This window comes from Microcebus murinus, chromosome 17 (assembly GCF_040939455.1).
Source record: "Microcebus murinus isolate Inina chromosome 17, M.murinus_Inina_mat1.0, whole genome shotgun sequence".
In the NCBI taxonomy this organism is placed as follows: Eukaryota; Metazoa; Chordata; class Mammalia; order Primates; family Cheirogaleidae; genus Microcebus; species Microcebus murinus.
In genome coordinates this window covers 46,333,778-46,353,447 of record NC_134120.1, presented here as the reverse complement: position 1 = coordinate 46,353,447, position 19,670 = coordinate 46,333,778, and the positions used below count along the sequence as shown (strand labels likewise).

The window sequence follows — 19,670 nt, the reverse complement described above, 5'->3', positions numbered from 1 at the left end:
CACAGGGAGAGCTGCAGGTGGAGGGTCACTGAGAGGGCAGAACTTCAGGAAGAAGACGGTGGTTTTTGGTTTTTGATTTTTGTTTTGTAATGAGAAGGGATGTTTTTCCCCAAAGATACTGTGATTCAATAAGTCATATGATTTATGGTATTTCCAATATATCTTTTTTTCCCTAACCACTAGATGATATGGGAACAATGTGTAATATTCTTTACAGTGAAATCATTGAGTTTCATGAATGTTTTAAAGGATGGTTCCATTCACTTCCATTGTAACTTTTGTAACACTTAAATACTATAGCTACAGTTTAATGCGAACATAACAGATCGGGGAGACAATTCACTTCTAATTCTAATTTTTAGTAACTCTGGTTCTCAAAACCCACAGTGGCTCCAATTGATCACAGGCATCTATTTAACAACCTGCCCTATAAATTTACTAAGAAAAAAGAGAGAGAAATAAAAAATGAGAACAGGTGGATGCATCGTATCCAGCAAATTATAATGCTGCGTCAGGAAGGGGAGCCGGCTTGGAATAGGTTTTATTTTCCAGAAGGAATAGCCAAGGGTGAGAGGAAATGTGAAGACCAAATACAAGATAAAGGTTTTCCAAATGACTGTGTGCCTGCAGCCCAGATGGGGAAGGAAACGTAGACGAATGACTCCCCCAATCCCACCCCCCTGCCAAAATTACTTATTTGACACAGCTATCCAGAACACAGCTAAACCCAGAAGGAAACAAGCAAAGGCTTCTAAGCCTCTGAAATAGATGTTGTTCAGTCTGTAATTTTCTATTATCTATAAGAACATACTCTGGTCCTCTCAAAAAGCATGTATTTACTCTCCAATAAAACCCTGTTCCAACAAGCAGATTTAACTGGTTTTGGGGGCCTCAAAAAAAAAATTTTAAACTGCCAATTAAATAGTGCTTTATCTTGATCTCATTGACCTTGTATCACACAATTGCTTCTCCCTTTAGATGGGTTACTGAAAAGCTCAGACCCAAACTTGCAGCCCACGTCTATCAAAGTGTGCAAAACCTTCTGGCTTGCATTTTGGGAATGCTAACTTTGTCCCCGACCCAATCTTACTTCTCTTACCCTTGCTTTTTTTTTTTTTTTCCCTCTGATGGCCAAATTTACTTTTACATTATTAGACTTTTTCCAAGTTGCCTTATTTCCTTCGTGAGTTGGAGAGTGTGTAAAGAAAAATGTCAGTACATAATAAATAGCAAATAAAAGTGAGACTACAACATGACAGCTAGAAGAAATTACTATAAAAAATTAATGTAGAAAAGAGGCAAAAAAAAAAAAAAAACCAGGTCCATGAACTCAAAAATCTTTCATAATAATCTGGGGCTTTTTAGTTTAAGGACAAGCAGCTTGTCCTCTGAGGGCATTCTTGTGTCGCATCCTAAAACAATTACTCATTTTCATAGTGATAACTAAGTCACCAAGAAGGGAGATAGGTTAAATACTGTGTATGCTGTTTAAGAAGGCAGAAAAGTATATATTCCATTTTAAAAATAAATTTTGTTTGTAAGAGGACAAGCTTTTATGAGGTACCATTATTAAATGATGCCCCTACAAGTTGTTTTCTTTAACAGAGGAGTGTGTCAGTCTTCAGGGAGCTCTGTGGATAGCATATGTATCAGTATTAGAGAGCTGCTTCCAGCAAGGAGAGAATGAGAATTGAAGCTACCTGACCTTGTGTATTTGAACAAAAGAGAAAGAAAGCAAACCACTCATGTAGTTACTATCTGCCTTAAGGAAGTGTGTCAACATTCCACTAATAACATACTAAATTCATGTGAAGTAAAAGGTTCGAGCCTCAGACAGAGATGATTAGAGTTGGTGTCAGCTTACCTAACGAAACACATTTTTTTTCCCCTTTACCTACCAGGAAATATCCTCTTACAGGGATTCTTCCGTCTCTACACCCCCGCCACCCACCGCCCCCGAGAAGGGGACACCCTGTGTCCTGCCCTCACTGAGATTTTCCTCTGTCTTTTGACTCAGGAGGACGTGGGCTGCGAGGAGAAGCTGTACTTCGGCTTGAATGAGTACAGCAAGTCTCTGCAGTGGGGGATCACGAGCCCACTTCTGAGATGTGACGAGACTTTCGAAAAAATGGTGAACACACTCTTGGAGAGGTAAATAAGGACTTCTGTCCCTTTCGTCTAGCTGTCCTTGCAGATCTAAAATAGCCTAAAGCCTTTTGTGTCAGTGCCACAGAGAGTTTGACGGAGCCCTTGAGGATGACATGCAAAGGCTGAATTACAAACAGCCTTTCCCAAGATGACCTTCTATCCCTGTGGGTTTTATGATCATCCAAGACCAGTGAAGAAAAGCAGCGACCCGAGCGGAACGTAGCACCCACTCTCCATGCTGAGTCATCTCCCAGTCATGCTTCATCACTACCACCAGGAGGTTAAAAGGGCACAGAAGGATTTACTTATTAAAGACTATTCCTTTTGAGGCTGCAGTGAGCTATGATCGTGCCACTGCACTCTAGCCTGAGTGACAGAGCAAGACCCCATCTCTTAAAAATAACAACAACAACAAAACAACCATTCCTCTGAGCTCAGCCCTCCCCAACCCTATACACCAGACTTTTACATTTTCCCCTCTTTTCTCCTCCACCCATCACAGGCAAATCCCCTCAAACGATTTGGTAAAAACTAAAATTTACTAAGAGATTTGGAGTATATACTGGAAAAAATGAAGGATCAGATAATTTGAGTGAGTGTAGTTCTAAGGGTGCCTCCTCCAGTCCCTGACCTTAGGGATCAAGATCATGACTCTTCTGTCTTTTCTTCCTTTTTTTTTCCATTCCCCAGTTCCAGATCAAATTCTGGAAGAGTTTTTTCCTTTCTGACCTTAAATCATAGACTCAAAGAGTAGGCAGCGACGTTAGAATTTACCTAACCTAATAGAGGTCTCCCCTGCCCTCCACCACAATACTCTGTTTGATCATCCAACAGTGGGGAAACTGGGCTGTATTTTATGAGGCAGATGCTAATTTTTAGAAGCTCTAGCTCTTACAACTGGCTCAAAATGATCACAAACCTTCTATTTAATAGCTTGCCCTATGATTTTGCTAAGAAAAAGAAAGAGAAATAAAAATGAGGACGTGTGGATGTATCTGGTACGGCAAGGTATAATGCCGAATCGGGAAAGGGAGCAGGCTCGGAGCAGGATTGGATGTTTTCACAGCTGTTGGATTTGAGCAGTCTCAACTGACACTGTGACATGAATCCTTTCACAGCACATGTGATCTTAAATTTCTAAAATCATCTCATGAGTCTCTCCCCTGTTTCCCACCCACCCATTCCATCCACCAGCTTGACATTTCTTTTGTTCCAGTAACATCAGTCACAGCTTAATAATTTGTATTTTAAAGGATGGTCCCATCAACTTCTATTACAACTTCTGCAACATTTACAAAACTATAATTATTTTAATGCAGACGTAATAGATTTGGGAAGCTATTCACTTCTAACTTCAGAATTACTTCAGAACGTGAAATTTAAATGCCCATATATCAAAGTTACCATTTATTCTAATTTTGGCTTTACTACATGGGCCATCAAGAAAACATTAAGCTTTAAATGTAGTCATTTATGCTTACTTCCTCTAACTTAGTCACCCCAGGCTAATAATAGATACGATTTATTGAACATCTGAAGGGACCAGCCCAGGATTGCTTGAACTGAAAGGATTTCTTCACTTTTCCCCAACCTGCTCAGTCCTTGCAGTGCGTGAAGACATTGTTATTGGCCTGATTAAAATCCAGACCCAACTCTGTCTCTGACTGGCTGTATGAACTGGGACAAGTGGCTGAATTTCTCTCTGCCCCTTAACTCTTCTACAAAAGACAGAGTGGTTAGAATATAGGGCATTATGGCCCTTTCCAAGCTCTGAAATACCTCAAAAGCATTCACCTATTATTCATTTGATAACCCTAATTGGTATTTGACACAAGGCTTTTCTGTGCAAGGCAGTGGACCATTTGTTGTATTTTAAATAGAATTAAGTGGAACAAAGGTGCAAATTCCCCTTAGCCCACCCAGCTGCTAGGCGGCTGCATGTGCTACCAGCTGACAGCTAGGAAGAGAGGCAGACTCAGCCCCACTGTGCCAGGCTCCACAAAAGCCTCGGCGAAGCTTGGCCCTGGCCCTGCTTTGCCAGCACTTTCCGGACTAGCACCTCTTCATGCCTGCAAGTGGGTCCTCTTTGCTCATTTGTCCTCATGTTGTGATCGGGCCTGGCTTTCTGAGGAATGGCACCAAAATGAGAGATTCCTTTTCTGCCTGCTCTGTAATTGTAAATACTGCCTATTTGAACAAAATGAGCCTCTTACCTGGCAGTCCAGGCTGCTGGGAGAAAGGGCTGTTGCTCCCAGACTCAGAGATTTGCTCTTCTGCCTTGACTGAGCCGGGGCTCAGGTGATACGAGGCTTCACCACTAGGGGGTGCTATTTCTCCACTCAGCTCCAAGTTTTCTCAGGCACCAAGGAACAGTTTATGGCAAAATAGAGTTACTGCGGCTTTGACGATGACTTCAAATTGGTAATAATAATTACCCTTTTTATGGATGCTACTCCACAGATTATTAATGTCTCAGTTTCCTTTACTGTAACTTTAAGTATCAGAAGTACACTGACAGTGCTACCATGCCAACCCAATGCTGCCAGCAAGAGGTGAGCATCAGGGATGATCCATTGTGACTGTCAACAGTTAACCCGGCTAGACCAGAATGTCTCAAAATCTAACGTGCATACAAATCACCTGGAGGTCTTGTTGAGCTACACGTTTTGATTCAGTAAGTCTGGGCGGGGCAAGTTGGCATTTCTAACAAGCTGCCAGGTGCCTCTGCGACTGCTGGATGACGCTGTTGGTCCACGGACCACACTTTGAAGAGTGAAGGTCACTAGACCATCACAGACCTCCTTAATGTGCTACACTTCTCCCAACAGGTTGTGACTCTCATGCTTTGGAAGCTCAACTTTTCCTGCCAGTGCTGTGGGATCCAAGGTCGCTCTAGGGCTAAAACCCCAGCAGTGATCAGTAACCCCTTCCTCCCCATACTTGATCCGCACTGGTACTGCGTAGGCCTTGCTGTTCCCAGCTGGTCCTGCTGCCTGAGTGCTAGTGCCCTGTGTTCTGTTGAAGGTACCCCAGACTGCACAGCATGGTTGTCCGCTGCTACCTCCTCATCCAGCAGTACTCCGAGGCTCTGATGGCTCTCACCACCATGGCGTCACTCCGAGACCACAGCACACCAGAAACACTCAGCATTATGGATGACCTCATCAGCTCCCCAGGAAAAAACAAAAGTGGGAGGGGACACATGCTCATTATCAGGGTGCCCTCGGTGCAGCTGGCGATGTTAGCCAAGGAGCGGCTGCAGGAGGTGCGTGACAAGCTGGGGCTGCAGTATCGGTTTGAGATCATCCTTGGGAACCCGGCCTCTGAACTCAGTGTTGCAACGCACTTTGTGGCACGATTAAAGGTTAGCAATGGACAGACATTTCTCCTTCAAAATACCATTTGTTTCTGTTTTCTAGGGATCCCACGTAGGTGGCTCAGGAGCCTGAGTTTAATAGATGTTTGCACATGTGTGAATTTGATCTTCATAACAATGTTAAGGCTGAGCTAGGGAACATATTCACTTTCTTAATTGCAGCTAGTGTATAAAGATTCTGTCAAGCCCCTTTTTAGCATGTGCATGCAGTTGGTCTTCCATGCTCTCCAACTGCAGGTGCAAAATATGAGATGACTCAATTTCACCCCATGTTTATTGACCTTGTTCAAGATGCATCTAGCCCACGGCCATCTGTTTTCTCAGAAAAAAAGGTAAGTTGTCCTCTTAGACCCCTGTGGGTAACACTTTAAGTATCCTCAACTCACCGATTCTCTTCTGTTCATCCAGCCTGTCAGCTCATGTCTAGATGGGGTAAAGTATCCTGCTTCATCTTCAGTACTCACAGAGAACCACTCCGAGGCCTCTTGCATGTGAATTCCTCAAAAATTTGTTCTTTCTTTGTACTTGCTTTGACCCTCAGCCCCAAGGCTTTGGCTGGACTGTGACTTAGCCAGGTGTCCCCAAGAGGGGTTTAGTGCATGACTGAGGCCTTCCCTGCTCCCTCTGCACGGCCAGTGCCTGACTGCTTGTCCCCTATCCCTCCTGGCAGGCATGGGGGTGGGGAGAGTAGAATTTGCAATCAACTAACCTAACTTTCTACCTTATATCTGGCTCAGTTTTTTTCTGGGGACTTTGATAATCCTATATGGCCTAGCTTTTCGAGAGCATTTAATCAAATACTCACATACATACAGGTATGGAACTGAGATAGGCACTGTTTGTCCAAGTTAGACCAACATGGTGTCTATACACTAAATACTAAGCTAAATTGGGTTAAGAAAGATGTAGTTTGGCACAAGTTTTATGGGAGAAAAAAAGCACATAGTCTTGGGGAATCTGCATTTTCACCTTGGGCTGCAGTTTCCCATCTGCAAAATGAACTCTCATTTGGGGATGATTATTTAGTGTTCAAAAGGCACTCTGCAAATGCAAACCTCTTTATTCTATTAGCTAACCTAAACTAAATAATCTAAAAGGCGCCACATAATATGCTGGAATAAAAAATAAATAAAGTGCAAACAAAATATCTTATGTTAGTTTGATAAGCAATGACAATAAGTAAAATTGTCCAAAAATACAAACTCCCATATTTAGTAGAAGTTGTAACATTTATATTTCATATATAGTCACAATTTTAAATTATAGTCATAGACTTCATTACAGCAGAATTGCTAGGATGAATGAAACACTTCTTAGAGTATAACTAATTCACTGAGACAAGTGCTTGAGGCAATAGTGAATAATGATGATGAATGCTGAATAATGATGACGAGGAGGAATTTGGAAAGGCGCTCGGATCAGCAGCTCTGTGCAGATCTCACACACCTACTGGCAGAGAGCACCTAAATGGATGTGAGTCTGCAGGGTCTTCTCTGGGTCTCCATTGACACTGGTTAAGTGTAGCTACTTACAGAGTCTTAGGTCATTTGTTCAGAAGGGCTGGTTACTATGTCAGTATAAATCAGTGGGTCCTTAATAATTTGCCCCTCTGGGCCATTGTGTAAAAACCACAATCAAGGCCTGAGTTTCTTCACGTGGCTGAATCACCTGCAAGGATTTTAAAGGGCCTTTGGTCTGTGCAGCCAGGGTTGAGGACCGCTGTGCCACAAACGAAGGAGTTCTCAGGCAGTCGCTTCTCAAAGCAGCAGTATCTCCCTCAGTGGGTGTGCGTAGCTGCCAGGCACCAACTACACATAAGAGAGTCCCATGTTCTCAAAACCACTGGATCACATCAGCCCATTCATTTGATACTCTCTAACTGGGAGAAAAAAATATGAGATCCCATTTGGATGTTCACAGGCTAAGCCAAACTCCCTTTTGTCAGGCAGATTTTGGTTCACCTATTTCTAAGTTACCAATCCCCTTTACTATTTTTAGCATGGCATGGTTGTGCCTTTTATCTCTAGTCTTAGGTAAATTCCAACACTTTTTCCATTATGTGATCTCATTTTTGTGCTTAGCCTTAATTATTCTGTTATATATTGTGGTTAACTTAGGAGTGATGAGGAGCCCTTTGGAAGGATACAAAGTTTAAATCTAAATAAATCAATTCCATTGCTTGAGGCCAGGAGTTAGAGACTGGCCTGAGAAACAATATATAGTTAAGACCCTATCTCTACAAAAAAATTTTTAAAAATTAGCCAGGCATGGTAGTGTGTTCCTGTAGTCCCAGCTACTCAGGAGGCTGAGGCAGGAGGATCACTTGAGCCCAGAAGTTTGAGGTTGCAGTGAGCTATGATCGTGTCACTGCACTGTAGCCTGGGCAACAGAGCAAGACCCTGTCAATCAATCAATCAATCAATCCATTCCTCCAAAAGGCCTGTGAAGCTTTCATTAGATGTCCTTGGCCTTAAGCCCTGTATTATCCTTAAACCCAATGATTATGTAGCTTTTTGTGTTAAGTTCCTCTGCAGTCAATTCATCTGGGGGGCATGGTGAATCCATGGAAGATCTACAGCCATCATTCATCAGAAGTAGCAATGTGATGGAAGAGTATTTTATAGTGGGTTTTGCTCTGATTGATCAAAAGTGAGATTTGTTTAATAATCTTCTGAAAATAAATCTTCTCTTGTATAACAGTAAGACATTATATCTGTTATCCCATCATTATAACTCAACCTCATTATTCTTGGTGGAACTGTGATCCATAGATGGTTTCTGGGAGACAAAACACATTTATGGAGAATCCCAGTGTCAGGGTTACCATGAGTCCAATGTGAAGGCTATAAGTAAAATCATTTCTATTCCAGAATTACTTGCTTTATATCAGGTAATGTTACGGTTCCCTTTGACATAAAATAGTATGGAAAATTGAATTTTTGTGGAGAATATTTTTCCTAGGATTTTAAATATCTTTTTGCCAGAGTGACTTGTTCTAAGACATAGACAGTCTCTCAAACTTGTCAACAGTTATTTAGATCCACTGATTTCTCCTTGGTGTGCGTATATATAATAACATATCCCCCTCATGTAGATTTGTACTTGATGGTGTTAAAAAAATAAATAAATAAATAAAAATTTTTTAAAAAGTAAAAAAAAAATGAAAAAAGAAATAAAAATTTAAAAAATAACATATTGGGCAACAAGTAAAAGCACAAGAGCAGTTAAGGTTCTTCCAGTTTTACAAATTATGGAAATTTCATTTAAAGTAATTGTATGTTTATTTCTAAAGACTGGTTTTCCCTTATTGAGCCTTTTCTGGACATCAGCAAATCATTAATCAAACCGTATTATATCTTGCCTGGTAGATTTCTTTTTATCCCATTTTATGCTTAGCAAAGGAAGTACCAGTCTATTTCAAAATAAAATTGTATGTATTACTTAACACTCACTTCTTAGTCTTTGTTCCCTAAAGCATTATCTGTTCATTTCTTATAACTCCTAGAAAGCTAATAAAAAGCAGTCAGATGCTATGGACTTAATAAAAGTATGTAGCAGAAATCACCTTATCTACTTAAGAGATGGTCTATTTTCTTTCTGTTCTAAAATAGAAAAGTATATAAGATCTTTTCACTTTTGAACATCTTTCAATTTGGAATTTTTTTTCAATGATACAGTTCTGTCTTCAAGATTGATGCTCCATTTATTAAAGATGTATGTGTGTATATGTATATATGTGTTATTATAGATGAGAAATTGGTAACTAGATTCTTTGGGAAACTATGAGCAAACTGCATTACTCTTCCAAGTAGTAAAATTACTCTTCCAATTTAAAAAAAATATTTTTTTAAATCCTAGAAAAATATTCTCTACAAAAATTCAATTTTCCATACTATTTCATTTCAAAGTGAACCATAAGATTACCTGATTTAAAGCAAACAATTATGGAATAGAAATAATTTTACTTATAGCCTTCACATTGGACTCATGGGGCAGGTTTTTGTTTTGTTTTGTTTCTTGATCCAGATCTGGTAATATTTTTAACCTTTTGGTGAGAGACTCTTAGGAGTCTCTAAGCCAGTAATTGCCAGTTATTTTAAAAATCAATAAAGTAAGAAACAGGGAAAATAACCATCAGAAGTGGTTCATTATTTTCTTGGTGAAAATGTCCGTTTTGATGGCATTCTGAAATTCTTTTCTGAGTCATTCACAACTGAAACTGTCTTCCTTAGTCAACTAATCCCAAGAGTTTGTCCATTATTTGAAGAAAGTATATTTAATTACCTTGAATCAGGTAGATTAGCCAGGATTTCTATAAGGTTTGCATCACTAGTGGGATTTTTCACATTGTATGTTTTTTTGGCCTGTGTGGCTAATGCATGAGGTATACCAAGATCTCCCATTTTATCCTGTTGAGGTAAAAACTGCAGGCCTCATTCTTACGGAAGTATCCTATGTCTGCTTCTTAGTAGCAATTAAAATATGTATATATACACACACACACTTCATGGAAATCATTTGGAAGCACAGTGTGTTTAAAATCTGTATATTCGTAGTCCATTTCTGACGCAAAAAGAATAAAGAAAAAAAAATAATAATAAAAAAAAATAAAATAAAATAAAATCTGTATAGAAGGCTGTAAAAAAAGGGGAAACCTAAATGAGTTTTAATTTTGTCATATGCATCTCTTTCCACAGACTTGGAGAGGAAATGAACCAGAAGAGTGGATGCCTCGGACGTACCAAGATTTAGAAGGTCTGCCTTGTATAGTGATATTAACTGGCAAAGATCCTCTTGGAGAAACCTTTCCCAGGTATAGTTTCAATAATTCTACTTTTCATTAGTTGTCCAGCTGAACTGATTATTAAAACTTGGCTGATGTAGCATCATTCCATTTGTTTGGCAGGTAATGAGAAGAGGATTGTTTTATGCGGGGATATAGGAAATACAGTCTTCCTTTACTTTCTCTTTCAACTTTGCAGAGATAGCCAGCATTTCTGAGCATGAGAGAGAGACATATCTGAGAAATGTCTGTGCATCCACGCAAGGCAGGCAAGCAGGAAGGAAAAGCAGGATTTTTTTTTTCCCTGAGATAGCGTCTCACCCTGTCACCCAAGCTAGAGGGTAGTGTCATGATCATAGCTCACTATAGCCTCGAACTCCTGGGCTCAAGCGATCCTCCCATCTCAGCGTCCCTAGCAGCTGGGACTACAGGCATGTGCCACACCACTGCCCTCCAGCCCCTGCCGATAATTTTTCTGTTTTGTGCAGAGACGGGGATCTCACCCTTGTTCAGGCTGGTCTTGAACTCCTGGCCTCAAGCAATCCTCCTGCCTGGGCAAAAAATTGTCCCCAAAGTGGTAGGATTACAGGTGTCAGCCACCATACCTGGCAAGGGTTTTTTAAGTGATTTTTCTATGTTAATCTGTTGTTCCCACCCCACCTCAAGGATCTAGGCTCCACAGATTGGAAGGCAACAACAATAACAAAAGCAGTAACTGAATGCTTATTCTGGGTGGCAGGCCATTCCTTCCTTACATAATAACCATAGGAGCCCCGCACTAATTATTATCTCTATTTTATGCTTGAAGAAAGTAAAGCACAAAGCAGTTAAGGTCAATACAGCGGGGAGGTGGCAGAGCTGAGGTTTAAACCAAGCCTCACCTCTCACTGAAACCCATGCTTTTAACTGCTGCCCGAAGCTCTCCAGGCACGGGTAAACACGACGTGCCCGGCCAGACGGACTCACCAACAACACAATTACTTTTCTCCAGGTCTTTGAAGTACTGCGACCTCCGATTAATTGATTCAAGCTATTTAACTCGCACGGCCTTGGAGCAGGAGGTGGGTCTGGCATGCTGCTATGTCTCAAAAGAGGTCATCCGGGGACCCACTGTTGCGCTGGACCTCAGCGGGAAGGAGCAGGAGAGAGCTGCCGTCAGCGAGAACGACTCCGAGGAACTGCTGATCGACCTGGACCGGCCCCAGAGCAACAGCAGCGCCGTCACGGGAACTTCGGGTCCGTACTTTCTTTTCTCCTTCCCAGATGGGAGGGATGGGAGTCAGGAGGTGGGGGGGAGCGTGGAAGGCAGAGGCTTTTACTGACACCCCAAGGCTTCAGGGGAGCCCTTGGTGACTCCGGCGTCCTCTCTAGACCTCAGCGATACTTGGAAAACGTGACTGTTGAACAGCCACAAAATGCTTCTCTGGGTAGACTCTTAATGAAGAGCTTGGTAACAGGCTGAATATAATACATTTTATCAACGCCAGCCTGAACCATTTTCCCTAGTCTTCCCCACCCTCAATCTCCTCACAGTTATTATACATCTCATATATGGCCCTGCACAAGGGCCCCGTTCTTCTAGGTCCTAAAGCTGTAAGTCTGTGCTAAGTGGCTTTGCACCTGGCACAAAAATGTTTGTTTGAATGACGGACTGACTGAATAGGTAATGGCCAGCGTCTGTATACCGAAGGCTACTCTGGGGCCACCGTCGATGGCGAAGATCCCCCATGCAGCATGCACGAGAGAGAGGCCCCTCTCTTACAGAATTTCTGTGTGTCTTATGGCAGCACCTGGCGTGAATTTTCTTCTGATAAATTGTATTACAGCAAATCCAACATTATTTCAATTTTTTTTCTAATTATGAAAGTAATAAAGCTTGGCCAAACATGGCAAGACACCATCTCTACAAAAAATTTAAAAATTAGCCAGGTGTAATGGCATGCACCTATAGTCCCAGCTACTCAGGAGGCTAAGAAAGGAGGATTACTTGAGGCCAGGAGCTGGAAATTGCAGTGCGCTATGATTGCAGCACAGCACTCCAACCTGGGTGACAGAGCCAGACCCTGTCTCTTAAAAAAAAGAAAAGTAATGAAGCTTCCTGTTCATTCTGTCAGCAGGTGTTGGATGGCTCCATGGGGGAGCTAAGGAGGCAGCGATCTGTGGGTCTTCTGCCTGTAGTGACCCTTAGCCCCAGGGAGCCTGAGGACTGCCCTTGCCTTGGGTATGCCCAGCTGCTCCCCTCAGCCAGGGGTTAGGGCTACTGTGGTTACCACTCTACCTCCTCAACCCCACCTCTACAGGTGCAGTTTTCTGAGCCTTCAGAGAGATTTCAGAATAGTCAAGAGGGTCAGAGGATAGTACAGGGTAACAGAAGGGATGAGGAGAAAATCACACCCTTTGCATTCCAGAACCAGGAAGGAATGGTGAGGAGGGGGAGTTTATCTGCCTTCCTGTGGTCCTTTGGTCACACGCCTTCCTTTCCCTTCACTCACAGAGCTGCCCCACGATTTTCTTGTCCTTGCTCCAATTAACTCGGACAGAGGCAATGGTTTGCCTTTGGCTATTTAGTTTCCCTCCCCACAGGCCCCTCTGAGGTGATGGGGGCTCACTGCCCAGGGAACCCAGGGCTGTGAGGGGAAGGCCGAGGTCTCCTATAAGATGGAAAGACTTGAAAGCTGGATGAGCAGGTGGAGGGACTTGGTTTTAACAACCTCCAATCAATGGCTGTTCATGCAGGATTCCCCAAGGTTGGCATTTGACTTACATGCCTGGACAGCACCTATCTGAGTTCAGAGTGGGCCATTAGTCCTGAATGTAATGAGCTTCTGTTTGTCCTCAAACCAAAGTGGCTGATCCTTTGAGGAAAAAGCATATTTGAAGTCAATTGCCAGGCCGGGCGCGGTGGCTCACGCCTGTAATCCTAGCACTCTGGGAGGCCGAGGCGGGCGGATTGCTCGAGGTCGGGAGTTCGAAACCAGCCTGAGCGAGACCCCGTCTCTACTAAAAATAGAAAGAAATTAATTGACCAATTAAAATTATATATACAAAAAATTAGCCGGGCATGGTGGCGCATGCCTGTAGTCCCAGCTACTTGGGAGGCTGAGGCAGGAGGATCGCTTGAGCCCAGGAGTTTGAGGTTGCTCTGAGCTAGGCTGATGCCACGGCACTCACTCTAGCCAGGGCAACAAAAGTGAGACTCTGTCTCCAAAAAAATAAATAAATAAATAAAAAATAAAAATGAAGTCAATTGCCAGATGTGCAGGGATACTTTGGGGAAGAGCAACACCTCATTTGGAGTAGATTATGCCTTTGCATGGCGACACCCCCAGCCCTGCTTTGGGATCCATGGAAGTGGCTGCAGCCTGGCAGTTTATCCACAGCCAGAAGTGTGAGGCCCTCAGCTCCCAGAAAGCAGCCATTGGAGAAGGACCTGAATATGCAGCCTGGACTGGCAGGGTCCTAGAAGGAATCAGATGTCAGATCCAAGTAAGGTCATTTGAGGAGAGTTTAATAAAGTGACTACTGCAAAGATAGGGGCTTAGAAAAGCAGCAAGAGGTGGTGCAGAACTAGGGTCTAGTTAATCCCAGGGAGCCCTGCCCACCTCTGGGCCTGAAGTGAGGGAACAGTTACTGGGACCTGAGCCGAAGCCCTCAGTAGAGAAAGGTGGCCAACCCAGGGTGACCATGCAGGAGGAAGCTGGGGAAGAAATAACCAACTTCCTGCTGGTGCTTCCTATTGGCCAAACCCACCGAGAAGCCAGGGCAAGGGAGCAGGATGGGCCAGGATGGACAGTGAGGCAAAGGGAAGATTTCGAGCACAGGATCTGCAGCCACAGAGCTGAGCGAGGTTTCAGCTGCTTTCCTGGCCTTCACCTCCCTCTCAGAGGTGCCGGGAGCCTGGGAGGAGCAAACCTCGGCATCAGTCACAGGGTGGGCACGGGGTGGCTTCCTCTTTCAGGTTCCATCATGGAGAATGGGGTAAGCTCTTCCAGCACGGCCGACAAGTCCCAGAAGCAGTCCTTGATCCCCAGCTTCCAGAGCCCAGCCGCCAGCGTAGGGCTGGACGAAGGGGTCTCCGCCGGCATGGCCGGAGCTGGGGAGGCTCTAAAGCAGGAGTGCGATTCCCTGGGCCCCCAGATGGCGAGCAGCACCACCTCCAAGCCTTCGTCATCCTCCTCGGGACCCAGGACCCTTCCGTGGGCAGGACAGCCTCTCAGAGGCTGTAGGGGCCTGCATGCAGCCCTGCCACCAATAGTGATCTTATCCAAAGCTGCTTACAGCCTTCTGGGCTCCCAGAAGGGTGGCAAGCTGCCGTCCTCCTCGTCCCTGCTGCCCCACGCCGATGTGGCCTGGGTGAGCTCCCTGCGGCCATTCCTGCACAAGGACATGAGCAGTGAGGAGCAGTCGCTCTACTACAGGCAGTGGACCTCTGCCCGGCAGCACCACGCTGACTACAGCAACCAGCCAGACCCGGCCTCTGGCACGCGGACCTTCCACCCCCGGCGGCTGCTGCTGACTGGGCCTCCCCAGGTAGGGACGGGCGGGGTGGGGCCGGGCCCTGTCGTAGGCTAGGGTTGGTGCATCTTCCCCACGAAGGAAGAAGCCAGGGAACCTCTTGGGGGGTGGGGAGTGGGTGTGACAGAGCAATGAGGACCTCATTTAGGCCTCCGAGAGGCAGAAGGCAACACTGAAGAGCCAAGGTGTGAAATCTTTTTCTTTTTTCTTCCCCTCCTCCAACCCCTCCGCAATGCAAAATGTTTCCATCAGGTGGGAAAGACTGGCTCCTATTTACAGTTCCTTAGGATCCTCTTCCGCATGCTCATCAGGCTCCTGGAGGTGGATGTGTATGACGAGGAGGAGATCAACGCTGGTGAGTTCTGAGCCAGAGCCGTGAGGGGCGGCTGAGGGGCAAGATGTAAAGGCATTAAACACCAAATCCTGGGAGTTTGCTTCTGCCTTCTGGGATTTCTGCATACCTAACTTGCAGTGTTATTGTGAGGTTAAAGAAGATATGCCCAGCAAATAGTTCTAAGTAAGCTGTAGCCTTTGTTTTTTAGCTCCTTGAGGTCAGGGATAGAGTATTCTACTTCTGGCCTCCCTCTCTCCACAATGTCCAGCAAGGTGCTGGGCACAGAGGCATTTTATAAAGCCCTGTTAGGTAGATTAATTCCCTAGATGGCCAAATGGTTATAAAATTCAATGTGTAGTATTCAACTGCTTAGAAATCCAGGGCAAATTCTGGATATTAGTCCGTGGTTGGTCAGCTGGAGTATATCTTATATTTTAACCACAGGCTCTGAGTGAAGGCATAGGATTCCTATAATGAAATGAAAACATCTACGAATGCTGGCACCACAAATAAAATCCCTTCCCGCTGGCAGTTAAGACACAGGGGCGAGTGCTCCACAGGGCTGTGGGAGCCAGCGTGCAGAGCAGGATCCTTCCAGCCATCTAACCCCAGGGAGACAATCCCATTCTGTGGCTAAGAACAGTGGCCTCAAAACTATGGCTTCCCGTCTCAGAACCATGCTGGAGGGGAATCGTGGGGAGGCAGTAAGGCTACCGGGTAGAAGTTCTCCTCAGGTCCCTCAAAGATGAGTCCAGGATAGGGAAAGCCCTCAGTATCATCTATCAAGTTAACTCTTAGAGATCTTACCATACTTGTTTGACCTAAATAGTTGGACCTGTTCCCTGACCAGCGGAAGGGACTAGTTTAAGTGCAGGCCAAGAATAAGTAGAATCATACATATTTAATCATTTTATTATGGCTTCAGCACTATTTCCATTCCTCATCAATTCCCGCTCACGATTTTAGACACACACACACACACGATCTTCTCTTACCATCCATGTCTCCTCATGTCCCTAGCTGAACTGCAGCGACTCCCCAGGCCCCCACAGAGGAGAGCCAGAGCTCCAGGTTAGCCTCAAAACACCCCAGACCCCTGGAAGGGGGCAGGGCCCAGAAGGGCAAAGCCAGAGCCAAGCAGACCAGGAGTCGGGGCCCTGGCATTCCTGCCAGCTTTCCCACCAGGCTCCTTGGCACCGCAACAGAGTGATGCCTTTGGTTTTATCCTCGGATCATAATACAGTGACCTTGAATCTCACCCTGTGTCTGTGAGCTGAGAGTACGTTACAGCCCATTGGACAGGAGAACCTGGCCTTTGTAGTGAGATATACTACTAGTCTGGCTTTCTTCCTTCTCCCTCACTTTAGTGCAGGTGAATGCAATGGTATTCTGAAGAGGCACAATGACACGTTTTTAAAAAACTAGAATAATCTTGAAACTTTAAATAAAGCACAAACTTTAGCTCAGGGATATAAAAATAAATGGTATTACTTGTGTTAAAAGATAACAGCTGGAGTTCAACGGCAAGTTTAGGAGATGCCGCTCAAAGGAAAAAGTGGTTCTGGAAAAGGGGGAGCAGCCTCTGGGAGCGACAGTTCTGACAAGAAGGCTCAGGGTCCCAACGGCGGTGGCAATGCGGTAAAGGTCAGACACATTCTATGTGAGAAACACGGCAAAGTCATGGAAGCCATGGAAAAGTTAAAGTCTGGAACAAGATTCAGTGAAGTGGCTGCCCAATATAGTGAAGATAAAGCCAAGCAAGGGGGTGACTTGTGTTGGATGACCAGAGGGTCCACGATGGGACCTTTTCAAGAAGCAGCATTTGGCTTGCCTATAAGTGGGATGGAGAAACCTGTGTTTACAGATCCACCAGTGAAGACAAAATTTGGATATCATATTATTATGCGTGAAGGGAGAAAATAAATCATATGAAAGACTGAAAAAAAAAAAAGATAATAGCTGTACTTCCAGTCTTTAGACTTTTTATGAAAGTGTATTTCTTCTTTTATCCCTTTTGAAAGTTCTCTTAAGCTACTATTTGATCCTAAAAATTTTAATTATTATTAACAATAATCTGTTGGATACCTGTGTGTCTGCCACTGTCCCAGTGCTTTAAATACACTGATTTAACTGGTCTGGGGTATGTGGCTTGAGTGTGGGGAGTCTTACAAGCTCCCCAGGTGATTCTACAACAATAACATGTGGGAAACATTGAGGATCTTGCTCAGTGCATCCTAAAATCTCTTGGATATCAACATCTTAACACCCCACAGCTAAACTTGTAAAACAATTTAGATCATCAAGATTAATCAAGCTTTTATAAGGACATTTGGGGTAGTTGGGAGACTCGTTTGATCTTATAGATATGGGAGTTTATAGACTGCATCTGTAGAGATGAATGCTGGGGGCCAGTGAGGACAAACATTCCTTTCAGCTTGGGTCTGAAGAATTCTGGCTCCTTCTAACCTGAGAAAGAGAAGCTCATTTTTCAAAAATGCCTTTGTCCACCCATTTTAGGCTTTATGTTTCATAAAACCTCACTCCCTGCTGCTTGGGAGGGAGGAAGGTCAATCTGCCTGCTCTGTGTACTGTCTTCTTGTCCTAGATCACAGTGAAAGCAGTGAAGTGAGCCAGTCAGAGGGAGAGCCCTGGCCTGACATCGAGAGCTTCAGTAAAATGCCTTTCGACGTCAGTGTGCACGATCCCAAGTACAGTCTGATGAGCCTGGTATATACTGAGAAGCTGGCAGGGGTTAAACAAGGTCAGTGCAATTGGAGCCAAACCTCCCTCCTTTGAAGGTCAAGGGGAACCTAAATCAGGGCAGGAGGCCTGGGGTAGTTAAATCTGTTTTTCTCTTTTCTCCCTTACAGACACGCATATCATCTTTTAATTTTCATATCTGCTTCTCAAAGCATAAATTATTGAATCCTTGGAAAAGTCCTTTTGGGGAGAAGGGGACTTTTTTCCCTAGGCATGAGGGAGACATGTGCTATCATAGAATTTTTTTTTTTTTTTTTTGCCCCTTTATACACAGAAGTAATAAAGGAATCCAAAGTTGAGGAGCCCAGGAAACGAGAAACTGTGTCCATGATGCTGACCAAATATGCAGCCTACAACACTTTTCACCACTGTGAGCAGTGCCACCAGTACATGGACTTCACCTCGGCCGCCCAGGTGCAGCCCCCACCTTTGCCCTTGGACCTGTTACCCAATATGGCTTTTGTATGAAAGGGTAGGGAGTGGAGGGATGAAATTTCACGGTCCTACTTTCAGGCCCTAGGTAAAGCAGAGTTTATGAGAAGGAGCCACTCATTGGTGAGAAAATGCATGAAGCAATGATTAAATCAAAGTTGAGCTTATTGGGGTTATTAGGGAGGGAGGGGAAGCAGCTTAGTGTCTTAAATTACTTCACCAAAATGGTTACAGGTGTCATATTTAGGTTAGAAAGTAGCTGAGATGTTTATCTGTGACCCGTATGTTATAGTACATTTGGTAAAAGGGTCTTCCTCATCCCCATTTGGATTGTTGACTAAAATGGCACTAGTATCTAACAAATCCACAGGGCGTGCCCTTTGGGCTGTGATTCTAACATGTCTGTTGATTTGCACCAACCCAATCATATTCTTACTCCTGCTTGGAGTAGTTTTGTCCAGTGGAGTCAATGTCTGTTTTATGAGTGTAAACTGAGAGAGATGAATACAGAATGTGAGCCAATACTCCCTAGTATTTGTCTTCTTTTTGGCAAGTGCATCTTTAAGACAGGAAAGGCGACAAACGATAGTAGTATCCAGAGCCTGCTTTCCCCTAATTTTTACGACTTGGCTCTGAACGCCTAGAAACAACTCTTGCTTCTTATAGGCCATGCTGACTGGACTCCCCCAAACCTGCTTTTTGTTCTTCAGGACCAGATCTTCACCCTTTCCACATCTAATCCTGAAATACAAATGGGTACTAGAAGGGATGTGCTTCAAAACTGATTGAATCATTCTGCCTTTCTAATACAAGTTACCTTTTATAGCCCATTTGTTTTCTTGGTGTTACTGAAAACTTTTGGACGTCTGCTTTGAAATCAGCTCACAGTGCTTTAGGAATATAAAAGACTCAAGTCCCCTGGTATATAGATCATAGGTTTTTAAAAAGGTCTCTTTATTAAAACCCCTCTATTCATATAGTTTCCGTGTCATTATAATATTAAGTAGTATATTCCCACATTTGTGAAGCAGAATAAACTAGAATTTAAAGAAAGAAGTACAATATTTTTCTATGAAATATAGTATTTTGGTTGAAAACCATTAGGAAACCCACCTGAATTCTAGTTGCTAATGAAAATTGATGTTATCCTTTCACTAAGCAAAATATCATCTGCATTATAAAGCACATAAAAAGGCCTATTATATAATTATCCACTGAGATGGGTTACTGAGAGCATGTGAACTTCCCAGCAACTTTAAAAATAGGTTAGATGTATATATGGCTTCAGTGAGTCAAATGGTCTCTCCCTGAAGCCAGTGTTC

The 19,670-nt window shown here is 43.8% G+C and overlaps 1 protein-coding gene and 1 pseudogene across 4 annotated transcripts in view; both read left to right on the top strand.

Annotated features, from left to right (window-relative positions):
- Window positions 1-19,670, top strand: part of GREB1L (GREB1 like retinoic acid receptor coactivator) — a 257,646-nt gene that overhangs the window by 220,984 nt on the left and 16,992 nt on the right. For all 4 annotated transcript variants that reach the window (XM_075993604.1, XM_075993603.1, XM_075993602.1 and 1 more), the window contains 8 exons: window positions 2,018-2,151; window positions 5,173-5,512; window positions 10,222-10,337; window positions 11,299-11,543; window positions 14,266-14,837; window positions 15,075-15,177; window positions 17,762-17,917; window positions 18,191-18,330. In XM_075993604.1, coding sequence (XP_075849719.1) covers window positions 2,018-2,151; window positions 5,173-5,512; window positions 10,222-10,337; window positions 11,299-11,543; window positions 14,266-14,837; window positions 15,075-15,177; window positions 17,762-17,917; window positions 18,191-18,330 — 1,806 coding nt within the window. The remainder of the gene's footprint in view (window positions 1-2,017; window positions 2,152-5,172; window positions 5,513-10,221; window positions 10,338-11,298; window positions 11,544-14,265; window positions 14,838-15,074; window positions 15,178-17,761; window positions 17,918-18,190; window positions 18,331-19,670) is intronic.
- Window positions 15,194-17,767, top strand: LOC105860907 (peptidyl-prolyl cis-trans isomerase NIMA-interacting 4 pseudogene; annotated as a pseudogene).